At 46.0% G+C, this 16,793-nt stretch overlaps 2 protein-coding genes and 1 long non-coding RNA gene across 3 annotated transcripts in view; all 3 read right to left on the bottom strand.

Moving 5' to 3' along the window:
• Positions 1–703: 703 nt before the first annotated feature.
• Positions 704–13,176, bottom strand: LOC135826709 (uncharacterized). The gene is made up of 7 exons (XM_065339311.1): positions 13,164–13,176; positions 12,610–12,816; positions 11,381–11,464; positions 7,554–7,568; positions 5,458–5,769; positions 1,034–1,249; positions 704–768 (listed from the first exon to the last, which is right to left on the bottom strand). The coding sequence occupies exons 1-7, from the start codon at positions 13,174–13,176 to the stop codon at positions 704–706; spliced, it is 912 nt and encodes a 303-aa protein (XP_065195383.1).
• A 159-nt stretch (positions 13,177–13,335) lies between these two features.
• Positions 13,336–16,069, bottom strand: LOC135826569 (uncharacterized). The gene is made up of 4 exons (XR_010555329.1): positions 15,923–16,069; positions 14,364–14,570; positions 13,697–13,780; positions 13,336–13,506 (listed from the first exon to the last, which is right to left on the bottom strand). It is a non-coding gene; the product is annotated as an uncharacterized LOC135826569 (long non-coding RNA).
• A 351-nt stretch (positions 16,070–16,420) lies between these two features.
• LOC135826708 (uncharacterized) overlaps positions 16,421–16,793 on the bottom strand; it is a 12,518-nt gene continuing 12,145 nt past the window's right edge. The window contains exon 5 of the mRNA XM_065339310.1: positions 16,421–16,536. Within this exon, the coding sequence (XP_065195382.1) occupies positions 16,421–16,536 (116 nt within the window). The remainder of the gene's footprint in view (positions 16,537–16,793) is intronic.

Here is a 16,793-nt window from a genome sequence, read left to right as displayed (position 1 = left end):
TGTAAGCTGTGTAAGCAGTAGATGCACAGTGTTGATGCACAGTGTATAGTCCTGATACAGAGCGGAAATTATGAAATACACATTGCATCTGATCCGGGTCATGACAATAATGTTCGGTTACTAAATTGGTTTTACTTGACTTTTTGGAATGCGTCGGTGCTGACATTTCTCTCCAGATAACCATCGAACATGTCAATTATTTCCTAAATTTTCTTCCTTCGTTCCACCAGCCTTCACCATTTGGAGGCTTCTATAATTCCTTATTTTGATACCGATTAACCATTATCTAACGCACTTTAATGAGAAAGCTAACCTACCTGTTTTCACGGTGACAGGGTCTGGCAGGTCGCAAATAACCTTGCGCTTTAATTGGGGACTGATGGTCTTTGCTGTATACACAATGTTTGTGTCAAGGTACTCTCCATTATTGTCATACGACGTCCAGGCAGCAAATGGAGAGTTACTGCCGTGAATCTTTGCCATTAATGTTCTGGCGCATGTGATGGATTCTGGAAGTTTACCACCATGCTCCACACAAAGCAGAGTGGCCTCATCACGAGTCAAATCTTGGGGGAAGTACCAAAACATTCTCGGAGAACCCGACTCCGTACAAATGTATTCTACTGTCTCTGTTGGAGTACAGAAACGAACATCAGAAGATGGATGATATCAGTTAAACAAAGCCATCTTCTAAAACTGAAGTTCAGGATATAGAACTAATGCCAGTGGACAAGGAGCTAAGTGTAGATGGAGTGAATTTAGAGTGGTCTGCTGACCAGAGGGATAGGGATGAATGTCAGCAAATACATGACTGGGTTAGGGCTGGCTGATCAAGCTGTACATTTCTACAGTGCGTATTAAATATCTGCACCTCCGTTCCCTGAGACTGCGGCAAACAGGATAGTTTTGGTAGTGGTGTTGCCCTCTCTACAGCTGCCCTACCGAGTACAATGGGACTAAGTACGGCAAAGATTAATATTCATAATACTACTAATTGCCTAAAAAATAATGGTGTGTGCTGTACTGTACTTACCAGGTCTAACTACACACAACTGGTTAGCAAAGTTTTGTTCCACGTGACCCGTCTCTTTGTGAATCAGAGATCTGAAGTCTTCAACGCACTTCATGTCGCCCTCAGTTGGCACCCGAGCTTTTTGATCCTGACAAAAAGGCGTCATCATTTCGGCGTTGTTCATTTTCGAGGGCGGATAATGGACCAAATGTGTTTCATTCGTGCAGAAGTGTTCCCCTGACACAAAAGGCAGAGAGCAAAAAGAAGAGAAAGAAACACTCATAGCGGCAGGAAGCAAACACTGAAACACACAAAGGACGATCGGATATATAGGGGACAGCTCGCAAACACGGTGACTCTTATATTATTTTATAAATATTATCGAGCCAGGAGCGCATAATTACATTCGCTCTGAAACTATGACATGCTTTGCCATGAGCGCATAAGTGCGGAAAACATTCGGGCATTGTATCGCATAGACTAGTGTCCAAACTAGTGTAACTTCGTGAAATATAAACGTATCGCGACAATCAATACACCGTTGCAAAGATCTTGAACTCATCGTTCCAAGGATAAAAAGAGTACCCGCGATAGGATAGAGATTCACTGAGCGGCGAAAGGATAAATACCAAAATCACGGCCCAGAGTGTTTCGTCATGACTTCGCAGTTTTGTTTTTTGGAGCGTGCTACATTTCCCATTGGCACGACGCATGCATGATGGACATCAAATAAAGCTCTTTTAAGTTAACCCTTTACCGTTTGTACGTACAAATTTCGACCGCTCGCGGTCGATGACTTCTATGCGCACAGCGCTGGACTGGTTCACCGCAGAGAGCTGGGATTTTCCCTACTGGTAGCCAAGATGTACGCGCAGAGGGTGCCGACAATTTTTTTGTGTGATGCAATATAAAAAATCGCGAAAATCGCGACTTGAAAAATGCGCTTGGGGAAAAGTGCGTACCCTGTGACTTTTGGTACTGCCTGCAGATTATTTCGACTTTGCTTGAGCTGGCCTCACAACTGTCTGCCCTGCTGTGCAAGCCATGGACGCGGAGCAAGCTCTTTCACTTCTGGAGACCCTTCCTGACGACTCTGTCGCTGCCTCATCCAGCGAAGATGAGTTTGTGGAGCCAGACAATCCTGTTGAAAATATTTACTCTGACAACGACCGCGACGATGACATGGCGAGTGAAAGCAGCGCCAGTAAGAGTGCCATGGATGTCACAGACGACGACAGTGTCGCTGAGATGAGTGCCACTAATGGTGGAAGGGGACGTGGCAGAGAGAGAGGATTCGGCCTTGGAATAGGCCGTCGTCACGGTAGAGGTCGTGGTGTACAGGTACTATGTATAGCCAGCGGTGCAATCTGCACTAGTCGATATTTGCAATACTTGGGACAATGCTGACACCGCTGTGACTGATAACACTCCTGCATTCAACCCAGAGAACGAACCTGGTATCCACTTACCTGAGAGAGCCACTCCAGTGCAAGGATCTGATTTATTGCATATTGCAACAGTTTGCCCGATCGGCAATACATCCAAATAATTATTAGTGCTAAATAGGGAAATCTGTGTTCGTTTTCTGGACTTGAAAGTTGTTGCATCGCATTCCTGAGGGTTTTTACTTTCAGAATCACCCCATTTTGTACATAATAAAAGTGAAAAATAAAAAAAGTTACGGCATGAACAGTGACGGTCGGTTTTTGCTGTACAAATACCTAAAACGGTAAAGGGTTAAACAATTGGACAAGATGTCGAACAATGACGTGAAATTGAGGTGTTGTACCCTTTGGAGGCACGGTGGAGTAGTTTGGAGAGGAGGTGGATGTGGCCCTGGTGTGTCTATGTCGCTGAGATCAACCATGATGGATTTGCTTAGTCCTGATCTTTCCAAGGAGCCAAGATGATGAAAGTCCATCAAAGTGGAGTGAAATGAGACTAAATTTCATTCAGACCTGTTCGCGCAAACTACACCAAGAGAGTCAGTGCTCTGGACAGCTGGCCGATTGGAGAAAAGGGGACCCAGGATGGAATGGGTTAATTAATAGAGTGGGTGACTGCAAACCACGGCGATAAATTAAAGTAGGGGGAGGGAAAACGAAAGAGTAGCGAAATTTGCCAGCCAAAGCAGTCCATAGAGGCCTGGTCAGACTGCAGTGAATTGTCAGTGCCTGATGAAAAAGGGAAAATGATATTTTCCATTAACATGACGTATTTCTCTTCTTATGTATGAAACTTCACTCCTCAACTCCAATACCAGTCCCTTCACTGCAACTCAAACCAATTTATATTTCACCAAATCTTTGAGTCGGACCCAACATCAGGTGTTGTAGCACATACAAACATGAAATTCAAGATGCTATTGGAGCGTCGAGTGACCCTTCAATCACGGATCCCCTGATATTTGTTCACCTTGGCACCGCCAGCACCTTCAGTGAAATCATTCTAATCATTCTTTTTCAGCTTCGACGTCATCAGTGGCACTTCAGTGCGGAGATGACAAATCAGTGAGTATCAGTGTCAAAGTGGGCACCAGCACTACGCTCCTGTTTAATAGGAACGGAAACACGTGGTTGGGTTTTTCTACTTAATGGAGAGACAAACCTCCATTTAGACACTCTGGAGTCTGGCTATCATGGAGACTTGGATTACTCACATTTTAATAAGTTACATGTAAAATAGAAGAAAAACATTCCACGACCTGAGACCTACTTGTAGGTCTAACACATGGCCAGTGCCCAAACTAACAGCCTCCCAACTTGGAAGGTCATGGTTATTGGGGTAGGAAAGAAGAGGGGTAGGAAAGAAGAGGGGAAGGTGGGCGTACTACCAGACGGAGAACATTCCAAGTTGAAAGGCTGTTGGTACGAGCACTGGAGATGTGCTAGAGCTAGGTCTCCGGTCCGGTCTCCGGTGTCTTAATAGCCTGTCAATGTTGTGCCCTGTTATCACACTTGATGACTGTTTATTATGTTGATACAGTCGTGGGTTGTTACATCATAACTCCTTCCCATCACTGTGTTTTTATTTTATTTTAAGATTTTTACTGCCTCAGTAGCGAGTTCCATAATAATTAAAATTTGCATGAGGCATCGGCAGCAAGAACCGGGTCCCTATCGAATTTTCAAAATACCCATATTTGCGGAAAAAATGGAAGCAGTGTTATATTCGATCCTCTCAAACAAAGCGAAAAGACTTCTTGCGGTATTTCTTTTACTATCTCAGAAGGTGCTCTAACATATGCGTCTCTGATGGCCAGAAACATGGACGCCCTCACTCGTATGACGAAAGCTGCAATCCGTGCCTTCCTTGGCTTTCCGCCGTTGACTTCTACTGCAGGGCTCTTCGAGAGACTCTGTCTTCCTTTCCTCGAGGACGCCCTAGCAGTGAAAATCCTAATATTCGTTCGTCGGTGCATCCATGGCCGTTCAAGTGTCCTGTTTAGGAATTATTTTTTCAGTGGAGGAAGTGGACTGCCTGAAAAGAGAAAGTAATGCCAACCACACCAGGACTTGAGGTAGGGACATTGCTTGTAAAGCCTACTTCACATTCGATCGGGCGCGACGGGAAGCGACGTAAGGATCGACGGGAAGCGACGGGACAGTCTGACGGCGTCCAGTGTGAACACCAGCAACGGTAACTCAACCGTCCGGCCGTCCGGAGCGGGAAGCGATGAGAAGAGTTGGATCAGTTCAACTGTTCATACCGTAGACGCGCGTAGACGGGGTTGCAAGCGTACAAACGGCTGCATTCTGAGTGTGAGAAGGAGACGATGTCGTGCCCTGACTACTCCTGAATCGTACTGGGAATTTTTTTAGCATTTCGAACACTGCGCTTCCCATGATAATTCGCAGAATGGCTAACACGACTTGAGTTGAATCTTAGCAAGATACGGTCTGATGTCACTTACTGTATTTAGGGATAGTTCAGGAGGATGACAGACAAACTGTTTTAGCATTTCCTGGAGCTTTTATTTGAATGGCAGACCTTTCGAAGCTACTTTATTGGTCTTCATGAAAAACTGGTGTTGTTGACTTGATTCCGCTTCATTCAAGGAGAAATAATTGAAAGAAGTCCCGAAAAACAAGAAATTAGTTCCAAAAGTCAACCTGTCACGGACTCGTGCCGTTTGCTGGTGACCTGCAGCATGTGGTGTCGTACGATTCGTACAAAATTTGACTGCTCACCCCAGCCTTCCCGACAGGCCCTTACATCCCGCACCGTCAGCGTTCCGTCGAATGTGAATTAGGCTTTACGAGCAGTGCTCCACCCATCTGGGCTATGGAACCAAACCGAACCTAAAAGGTGCTGACAAGTGTTTCACTTGAAGGGCACAACACGTACCACACCAACTGAAGGCATTTGGGTCTTCCCCCCCCCCCCCCGTGCCATCCGTACGCCATCAGAAAGAACTACTCATGACTGCCTGTGTTTGGACTTACTGAGATTGAAGGCGCATGCCACGGTGTGGCGTGCATCCGACGCTTCTGCATTTGGCGGCACACCAGCCCTGTGCAGAGTATACCGGTCGCCTTCGCTGAGGAGATCATCCTGATGTGTCAGTAGCCACGGCCTGGTTTCGTTAGCGTGTGCGCCCACTGTGCCAAGAGCTTGTTTTAGGCATTTAGCTTCCACACTTCCAGCGGGTAGACGTCCGCCTAGACGGCGACATTGCTCTTCAGCTTCCGTCAGGGTAGCGAGATGGGCGAACACAGAGACGTGAGCTCGTGTTGTTAAGCACAGGTGGCTGCCCTCTGCACAACGGATCAGAGCATACACGACATGTAGCTTGAGTGTGCGGTGTGTACATGTACATGGTCATCTGTAAGGCGGTGTGTGTAGTGTGCCGGTCAATGAGTGATTGTGTAGTGTGTCTGTCCATGAGTGAGTGCGTAGTGTGTCTGTCCATGAGTGAGTATTTGTCAGTGCAATATTACCTTGTAATATAATTATGAGCTAAAGTGTGTGCACAATACCGGGTTATTCCACTGCATGTCAAGGTTCAGTGTAGGTGAAAATATCGGTGCAGAAGTAAGACGCCTTATCTTTGTAGCTATGGGTGCATGTGTGCGCACATGTGTGCACGTGTGTATAATTTTGTCTGTGTATGTGTGTGTGCGTGTGTGTGTGTGTGTGTGCATGTGTGCATGTTTGTGTGTTTTTGTTAGTGTGTGTTTGCTTCTGTGTTCGTTCCGTCAGTGCATGGGCGTGCGTTTGTGCTTTTGTATGTGTGTGTGTGTGTGTGTCAATATCACCACAGTTCTATCACACACACACACATAGGCGCGTGCACACACACACATACACACACAGGCGCGCACACGCGCACACATACACAACCAATTGTTTTCTTTCCATCTCTCTCTCTCTCTCTCTCTCTCTCTCTCTCTCTCTCTCTCTCTCTCTCTCTCTCTCTCTCTCTCTCTCTCTCTCTCTCTCTCTCTCTCTCTCTCTCTCTCTCTCTCTCTCTCTCTCTTGATCAATCTATATTAATTGTTTTTGTTTATTTTATCTTCTCTTTCTTATGTCTGTTGCACTGTTGGTCGGAGGAGTGCACTGCGCCTGACCAGCACAGCTCTTGTAGCACCTACTGCTCCTTTGTTGTCTTTGTATTTTGTCTTTCTCTTTCATTACCCCCATTACTTTGGAGGGATGTGCACAGTCATAGTATTAAAAAAATATTGGAAGCTGTGTATATTTAGAATAGGTGAATGTCACACTAATATAGTTAGTGTGTGTAAGCATTCACGGATCACACTGCCATGTTTGCATTTGCCATGAACCACTACGTGAGTGCCTTGCGCCCTGAACTCACATTGCCATCGTAAAGCCTGACGTTGAACGTATCTTCCATGGCAACGCCAAACAAAATGGCGTCATTCCGGCATGTGCACGACTTTCTCTTTCTTTCTTGCTGTTGGCTTCACTGCAAAGTCAAGTTATTAATTTTGCGACTTTTAGCTTGTGCTAGCATCAGATGTTCACCCTCCCATGCCCACCATATCCTCGTGCTAATGGCACTAGGGAACATTTAGCTCTATAGCTCCTAACTGCTCATTTGCTTCCCTAGTTGCGGCTCATCACGAGCCATTTGCGGCGCTTCATGAGCCAGTTGCAGCTAATTGCATTGGCATTGCTTTGCAACCCCATTGTGTCACAATGTGGGTTTATTGCAGTTCCTCGCGCGCCAGTTGCTGCCAGTTGCCTGGCATTGCTTTGCAGCTCTTTGAGCTTTTGCATTTCAAGACCAGTTACTCGAAGCAGCAAATTATTTCCACAACAATTCCTTGGGATTAGTATGAGTGTGTGAGGGATATGGTGCAATGGGTGTATTGGCAGTCTATGTATGATGTCGATGGATTTCTCAATGTGCTTCGGATGAGGCTTGATTTTCTACCTGGCGAGACCCGATGGTGCTGATCCACAATTTTAGTATATTATGCATACTTGCGCACTGAATCGCATAGCCTCATTGGCCAGATAAGAATCAAAAACATGGGGATGTTCATTCCATAATCTCAACCATCCAAAAACTTACGTTCAGAAGGCGAAGCTGCACCAAAACAAGACCACAAAAACAACATTGAGTGGATCGAACCTTGTCTGTATCAATCAAATAATAATTATCATGATTGCATAGGCATGGTCAAATACCGATATCACTCAAACATTGGCTTCTTCAATGCCTCAGTCAACCTCATGCATCCACTTTGACAGACGTGCGAAGAGATCCCCCAAAGTTGAGGAAATTTGGATATTTGGACATGCCATTTGATGTTTGTTGTCGTAGATATTGATTCATTTTGAGACAAAGTCAGCAAGTTTGGCAGGAAGCATTGTGTTCCTCGTTGGAACAAACTTAATAACTAATACTGCCGAAGCAGCAGATTCTAAATTAACCAGGATCCACACAGCTTTAATTCCGTGTGTGTGTTTGTGTGTTTGTGCCGTCGGCATGCCTGGCGCTATCCCGTACCTGGCCCGCACCATACCATCAAAGACAGGTGGCCGTAATATTCAAATTTGGGCTTTCAAATGCAAGATAATAACGTGAAGCAACTTGGAAGAATGACTACGTATGCGAGGTGTATCGGAGGAATGCATGCAGGGCGATAGTACGGGTTCGAATCCTAGGTTATAATTATTTTGATAAAAAATTGGAGAAATGAAAATTGTATAACATCCCTATGCTTTTTTGCCCTACATCATCAAGGTGGAAGGCGGTGTCGTATTACCCTCGAATGCAAAGAGAAAGTTTATTTAAAATTTTCTTTCGCTCAGGGCCATACGCTATGCTTTTTGCCTAGCTCCTCATGCATGTTATTCGAACAGATGGAGACTTTTTGAAATACAATAATGTAGCCAATCAGTTCGTTGTGGTATGGTTGGGCATTGTAGCCGTCATGGTCGACGTAAAACACTACAGCCAATCAATGGAAAAAACATTTCCATCAGTTCTAATAACATGCATGGTGAGCTAGGCAAAAAAGCATAGCGTAGGGCCCTGAGCTTCCAAGCTCTCTCGTTTTTTTAATACAAAATTTTTTTTAATAGAGGTCGTAGGCGGATAATACTTTTTAAAGTTGGATGCTGAACTTTGTGCACAGAAAGAAAGTGTGGTGTCTCTACAATTGTTTGGTGTTGTTCCTCGTTGAGGTGTATGTGAGAATGTGACTTAATCTGCTAACTATGTTGTTGTCACTATTAGTTCCCTTTGAGATTTGTGTCGTTCTGAACTTGATAATTCTCCACCTTGTCATGAGCTTTGTTGTTCCATTATCTTTACTGATGCGGCCCTTGACGCCCTCAAAGTTGTACAAGTGCAAGTGACAGTAGTGTGCGCGTGTGCCGTATGAACTGTGCATGTGCTGTACTCATACGCATGCATGCTTACAAAACCGTGCCAAACAAAGACAAGTGTAACATTCATTTTAAGTTCAGCACAAGTAAAGAAGACGGGGATCGTTTCGAAGCAGTTTATATCAGAGCAGCAGGGCTTCAATGTTTGGTGTGGCCACCGTCTGCTTCAATTAGGGCTTCAACACGACGTGGCATTGACTCCACGTATGGGGAAACCGTGTCAGGAGCCAACGAGTCCCACTCCAGGTGCAGTGCCTGCACCAGCTGGTCAGCATTCTCGCAGCGATGTGGAATTATTCTCTTCTTGAGAAGAGCCCACACATTCTCGATTGGGTTCATGTCCGGCGAGCAGGGAGGTTGAAACAGGATCTTCGGTACTCCGCTATCGAGAAGATCCTGTGCTTGAGCTGACGTGTGGGAGGTAGCATTGTCGAGCTGCAAGGACCAGTCGTTTGCGAAGAATCCGATGCCACTCGGTACAATGTCGGCTGCCATTCCTTGGGCGAACGTTGCTGCATTCCACGTCGGAGCAAAGGACAAATGCCCAACGGTTCCGAAAAGCGAAATGACTCCGAGAACGTGCACCTTTGCTGGATAGTGTGGCACCTCGACTATTGGCTTGTCGTCCCGTGGGTACCAGGACATAACACGTCCATCAGGACCCAAGGCAAACCATGCCTCGTCTGCAAAGACAACGCGGTCAAATTCAAACTGGCGATGCTGAATTCTCCATACTAGCCGGCTGTTCTTTGCTGCTTCTTTCAGAACAAACTTACGCACCGGCCGCCCGAACCTGTAGTTATTCCGTCTGAGGCTTCTGCGTACCGTGCTTGGGGCTGCCATTCCCCCACCAGGTTGCTCCGTGTCCAGAACCTCAGAAATATTCTCACTGCTCGCGAAACGATTGGCAGCGATGTGATCAGCAACAAACTCCATGCCCACAGGTGAGAGTATCGGCATTGTTCCGCTGCCTGCCTGTCTTGCTACGCTTCTCCCAATTTCAACTCGATTGCATGTGTCCCTTACCTGAACATGGACAATAGAATCGAAGATTGTTTTTTGTGACTTGTTCTCGATTTTATCACATTATTGGTGATCTGTTTCACTTACCTGAGTCTTCTTGTAACCAGTTATGTCCATAATTTGTCTCGGAGTATGACCTGCTCTGTAGAGGGTCGTTATTTTTTCTCGTCTACTCAATTCATTTCCTCCAAAGAACTCATTATTCTCCATTTTTGAATAGGGCTTGCGAAGAAAACTGTAGAGAATGGTTTCACCTCATTTTGGAAATGGGATTGCGGAGCATGTTTGTGTGACCTTTGTTTGCTGTTCTGTCTGCACTGTGGACTCTGTACGAGATTTTGGTAATGGCCATGTCCTTCTTCTCTATCTCTTCTTGATCTTGAGCTGTACTTCGTGAAGTGAAATAAATAAATTTTGAACTGTTTTTAGCATGCAACACGTGCACTCCGAACTTTTACACGAGGTGCGTACAGTTGAGTTCATACACACAAATCGTCAGTGATGTAATGGGAGCTGGCTTCGCGGCGCTGGCTTTGCACTTCGGGCAGGACTCGATCGAGGGATCCTGGCTTGTAGCCAGCGATGCTCTAACCACTGAGCTATGGTGTAGTCGTCATCCCAGCAGAGAAAGTTCAACATTTTCTTCAGACTTCGTACCTCGCACTTCGTGTGAATCCATACAGGCGAGTGGGACGCATCCCTCACTGACCCACACACTTCACGTACAAACTAGCATGCTGGGAGCCCCAAGTCATAAAATATTCACTGGTTAGAGGGAAAGATGCAAACGGGGAAAGTCTGAAGAAACATTGACTGTCTCCACCAGGACTCGAACCAGGGACGATTGCTTGTAGCCAGCGATGCTCTAACCACTGAGCTATGCCGTAGTCGTCATCCCAGAAGAGACCGTTCAACATTTTCTTCAGACTTTGTAACTCACACTTCCTGTGAATCCACATAGGCAATGCTACAGCAGAAGCCATAGCAACTTGTGCTGGGATTGCACCTTTCAACAGCTTGCAAGGCTGAAAAATTCACCACCACTATTCAGCCTGGTGTACACCACACAGCTATGAAGTTGCTTTTTCATTTTTTCCCCACACACCCATCACATCACACACTCCGGCATTCACTACCTGTTGGTAACCAATCAGGAGAATGAAAGAGAAGTCAGGAGGCCTGAGAAAGAGGAGAAAGACGTGTGTGACGATAACTGTTGGGAATCGAACCCCCAGCCTATCGGTTGGAAATCGCTGCAAATACCACCGCACATACTAGTATGGAACACACCACCACCATCATTACCACCAACACCAACGCCTCCGACGCCGACGCCGCCGCAACCGCAACCGCAACCGCAACCACCACCACCACCACCACCACCACCACTACCACCACCACCACCACCACCACCACCACCACCACCACCACCACCGACCCTGGCACTGTCATATGGCAGAGAAAAGTAGAAATTGAACTCACGCAGGCAACCATGACCACCTTTCACGTTTCGACAGTAGGAACCTGGCTGGCAAGTTGTTGCCGAGTCTTTGCAATCATTCCGATCTAACAGGGACAAGCAGAAGACCATTACAATCAACACATTATCCATTGCACCTAGGCTCTGCTCTACGAGAAAGACCGCTGGTACAGGTGAAGTGATTCACAGCCGTGGCACGTAATGCCAACTACAAAACATTGAGATCCGACTGGGCTTCAGACATAGTACAGTATAAGAGAGAGGTGGGACTGTGTTGTAACACGGCTTGCCCCACCCCCCTCTCCCTCTCTTTCTCTCTCCTTCTTTTTCTCTTTCTCTCTCTTTCTCTTTCTCTCTCTCTCTCTCTCTTTCTCTCTCTCTCTCTCCCTCTTGTATGGAATGATCTGCACTATACGTGTATTCAGCACTCTTCGGACAGTGGAGCACGCTTTTTCGGATAAGGGATCGCCCGGATACTTGACGTTTGGATAATCGGCATTCTTCTGTATTTGACGCAGCAGAAACCCACAAACCCTTGCAAATCACAGACAAACGGAACTCTCCAGCATATTGAAAAGAGGTGAGAATCAGGAAAATGACTACTGCCAATCCTGGGTTATTTCCGTGGGCTAAGATATGTAGGTCGAAGGGAAAAGCGCCAGCTGTCCATGAAACAATCGCTGAAGCGCTCCAATGTGCGGTTCCAGAGGTACGAAGCTCAAAAGTGTACAACTTCACTTCTAGTGTCTTTAAGTCCAGTGAGTCGTAGTACATAGTGATTTGAATGGCAATCCATCAGACAATGAAACATTGTAAAGATTATGTTGCTGATCGACCCAACCATCCAGATTTCATGTCTTCCATTTCTCTTACCATGTGCCATGCACCATGTAAAGGCCCATCACAGGAGAAGCACGGAAAACTGCAAATGGACTGGATGTGCACTCACTGTTTTTCTCTCATTGCAACGATAGTGGACAAGGTCTGAATGAGACAGATCAAAACTAGCGCCAGATTACTGTGCAATCCACACAACCTGCGAAGCCGTGTGAATTGACCACCAATAAACACCTGGTCTACACCACACGGAGTACATCCGGATAAAACGGCCAAGACAGTTACCTATGCACACCGTACACTTGCTGGGGTAACCAGTATACACAGCACATTGCTTTGATAGAAGCAGACACTAGATGCACTGGTAACTTGAAGTGAAATAATCATCTCTTACATATTGGATGGCAGGTTGGAAGGTTGGCCCAGACTAGTTCACCATCCTGTTGACGTGCTACGGCTGTATGGTTTAAAGGACCTCCAGCACATATTGTATTGCCGGTACATTGCTCATAATAGCCTTCAGCACAGCGGAATGTGGACGTTGTGGGATCGATGACAGCCGTACTGCTGTTATAGCCGCTTGGCAAAGTTGGTGTACCCGCTAGAACAGTACAAGATTGTCAAAAGGTAGAAAATAGCACACGATTTCTTAGTTCAATGATATTGTACCGTCTACGCTTGGCATATAAATACACCCAGCATGGTCTAAAACGTGGGGAGAAGAAAAGTACGCTCTGTGCAACAACAACAACAACAACAACAACAACAACAACAACAACAACAACAACAACAACAACAACAACAACAACAACAACAACAACAACAACAACAACAACAACAACAACAACAACAACAACAACAACAACAACAACAACAAGGATGTTCACCACTAATCGGTCTCCAATTCCGAGGGACAAATTGTTACTGAATGTGAAGTTTTGATTTTACCATCTGGGTCCATTCGACAAATCGAACAACAAGAAGTGGCTGGGGAGTTTCAGCGGTCATTTTCATTTCTGTGTGGGGTTGGTTGTGGATGGAACTGCATTCCAGGACCCAATGGGGATTGGAAGTATCGACACAAGTCTGATGTAATTTAGACTAGTACTCGTACCTTCACATTGAGCAAGGTTGATCAATTCCTTGTTCTCGCACACTGGTGGTGCTGGCTCCGCAGAGATCCTGGGACATGGACCGTTAGGACAGGTCCAGTGGAATCCAGCTTTACAGGAGATAAATCCGGACTCTGCGTCCACGTCTTCCCGCCCAGTACCTATACCGTGTCCGCATTCTGAACGTCAAATTAAAAGGCAAAACATGAATCCATTTTAAACCCATCACATCTTGGAATATGTCCGCAACCACCGCTGCCGCGGCCACCACCACCACCACCATCACCGCCACCACCACCACCACTACCACCACCATCACCGACACTGTCAGACTGTCATATGTCAGAGAAAAGTAGAAATTGAACTCACGCAGGCAATTGTGACCGCCTTTCACGTTTTGACAGTAGGAACCTGGCCGGCAGGTTGTTGCAGGGTCTTTGCAGTCATTCGGATCTAACAGGGACAAGCAGGGGATCATGACAATCAACACATTATCCATTGCACCTAGACTCTGCTCTACGACATAGACCCCCGCCATAGGTGAAGAGAGAGGGGGGGCTGAGTCGTGGTACATAGTGATTTGGCATGCCATCAGACAATGAAACATCGTAAAGATTATGTTTCTGATCGACCCAACCATCCAGATTTCATGTGCTTCATTTGAATCATTCCGCTTACTATGTACCACGCACCATGTAAAGGCCCATCACAGGAGAAGCACGAAAAACTGCAAATGGACTGGATGTGCACTCACTGTTTTTCTCTCATAGCAACGATAGTGGACAAGGTCTGAATGAGACAGATCAAAACTAGCGCCAGATTACTGTGCAATCCACACAACCTGCGAAGCCATGTGAATCGACCACCAATAAACACCTGGTCTACACCACACGAAGTACATCCACATAAAACGGCCAAGACAGTTACCTGTGCACACCATACACTTGCTGGGGTAACCAGTATACACAGCACATTGCTTTGATAGAAGCAGACACTAGATGCACTGGTAACTTGAAGTGAAATAATCATCTCTTACATATTGGATGGCAGGTTGGAAGGTTGGCCCAGATTAGTTCACCATCCTGTTGACGAGGTACGGCTGGATGGTTTAAAGGACCTCCAGCACATATTGCATTGCCGGTACATTGCGCATAATAGCCTTCAGCACAGCGGAATGTGGACGTTGTGGGATCGATGACAGCCGTACTGCTGTTATAGCCGCTTGGCAAAGTTGGTGTACCCGCTAGAACAGTACAAGATTGTCAAAAGGTAGAAAATAGCACACGATTTCTTAGTTCTATGATATGTACAATCTACGCTTGGCATGTAAATACACACAGCATGGTCTAAAACGTGGGGAGAAGAAAAGTACACTCTGTGCAACAACAACAACAACAACAACAACAACAACAACAACAACAACAACAACAACAACAACAACAACAACAACAACAACAACAACAACAACAACAACAACAACAACAACAACAACAACCCTCAGGAATAGTCCGCTTACCGTAGCACAAAAACACAAACACCTCGGAATAATCTTTCAGCATGACCTCCGTTGGACGGAGCATGTTGAATACATAGTCAAAAAATCACTCAAGTCTTTCAATATTCTTTTTAGACTAAGGTCTACACTCACCAGTGATTCTTTATCTCACATCTATCAGACATACATACTACCTATATTCTCATATGCGAGCAATGCTCTCACACCGTTGTCCCACACTTCCCTTGACAGGCTAGAACGACTCCAGCGGTAAGCCGCCAGAATATGTCTCCACCTTCCCCTTTACACACACTTAGAACACTCCCACCTTTTGCATGGCACCAAATGGCCAACATTATGTTCACGCTTTAAAGTTAAACATAATTATACTCTTCGCGCATTCTCTGTGCCACAATTATGCCTCACCACATAATACTCTCGCTGCATACTGCTAGCAACGTGCAACTTTCGTATAATTTACGTCGCTCTCGTACTTGGCACTTGTCAACTCTGCGGACTGACCACTGTCTCCATTCTGCCCTGTACAAGGCCCTTCATTACTTTAATTGCTTGCCCACCCAGCTTCGCAAAATCCCTTCTCGTACTCCCTTCAAATCCCAGATATCCCCGCTGTTGCACAACTCTGTATGCTCGTGTAGCGACCACCCCTGCCCGTACACTTAAGTACACAACTCTGTATGCTCGTGTAGCGACCACCCCTGCCCGTACACTTAAGTAGTCATGAACCCCTAGGCCCTAGGCCCTGCCCACCCAATTCTTCCTCGCTCTTTCTCCTTTCTTACACTATTATCTCTTATTGGCCACTGGCTATCGTGAGAGTAAAGATTTGAAACAACAACAAGGACTTTCACCATTAATCGGTCTCCAATTCCGAGGTACATATTGTTACTGAATGTGAAGTTTTGATTTTACCATCTGGGTCCATTCGACAAATCGAACAACAAGAAGTTGCTGGGGAATTTCAACGGTCATTTTCATTTCTCTACGGGGCTGGTAGTGGGTATAACTGCATTCCAGGACCCAATGGGGATTGGAAGTATCGACTCGAGTCTGATGTAATTTTAGACTAGTGCTTGTACCTTCACATTGGGCAAGGTTGATCAATTCCTTGTTTTCGCACACTGGCTGTGTTGGCTCTGCAGAGATCCTGGGACATGGACCGTTAGGACAGGTCCAGTGGAATGCAGCTTGACAGGTGACAATGCCCGACTGCGCGTCCACTTCACTTCGCCCATTACCATTACCGTGTCCGCATGCTGAACGTCAAAGTACAAGGCAAAACAAGATTGTATTTTAAATCCATCACAACTTGGAACATGTCAGGTGGCCACTAAAATAACAGTTTTGAGGACTGAAATGTACTCATATGACCTTAAAGACAAACACGACAAACTAGCAGTAAAAACATGCCTGTCCACACAAGTTCTCTAGGCAGCAAAGTTTCACTCTGGCACAGAGATCTCCTTCTCACCACCTACACCACCCCAGCATTCGCCGCCACTACCACCGTACACCACCACCGCATGCCACCACCGTCAACGCCACCGCCCCTGCCGCCATCACCACCACTGTCATAATTATGGCAGAGAAAAGCAGAAATTAAACTCACGCTGGCACTTATAACCGCCTTTCATGTTTCGACAGTAGGTACCTGGTCGGCAGGTTGTTGCCGAATCTTCGCATTCATTCCGATCTAGCAGGGACAAGCAGACGGTCAATACAATCAAAACAATATCAATTGCACCCAGGCTCTGCTTTGTGACCAAGCCACCTGCCACAAGTGAAGTGATTCATACCCGTGTAATTTGGTGCGAAATCCAAAACAAAAACGTTGAGATGAGATTGGGCTTGTGACAAAGTACAATACTAGAGAGTGGTTGGGAGCTGTGTTGCAACAAAGCTCCCCTCTCTCCCTTTCTCCCTCTCTGTCTCTCTCTGTCTGTCTCTGTC

The sequence above is a fragment of the Sycon ciliatum genome, chromosome 10 (assembly GCF_964019385.1).
Source record: "Sycon ciliatum chromosome 10, ocSycCili1.1, whole genome shotgun sequence".
NCBI classification, from domain to species: domain Eukaryota; kingdom Metazoa; phylum Porifera; class Calcarea; order Leucosolenida; family Sycettidae; genus Sycon; species Sycon ciliatum.
This window is presented reverse-complemented; position numbering and strand designations above follow the sequence as displayed.

Coding starts and splice junctions, on each gene's coding strand:
- LOC135826709 (XM_065339311.1), bottom strand. Junction 11,465..12,609: donor TCCAACCTGCCATCCAATAT/GTAAGAGATGAT, acceptor TGTCCCTGTTAG/ATCGGAATGATTGCAAAGAC. Junction 1,250..5,457: donor GGCATGCGCCTTCAATCTCA/GTAAGTCCAAAC, acceptor CTTTTGTGTCAG/GGGAACACTTCTGCACGAAT.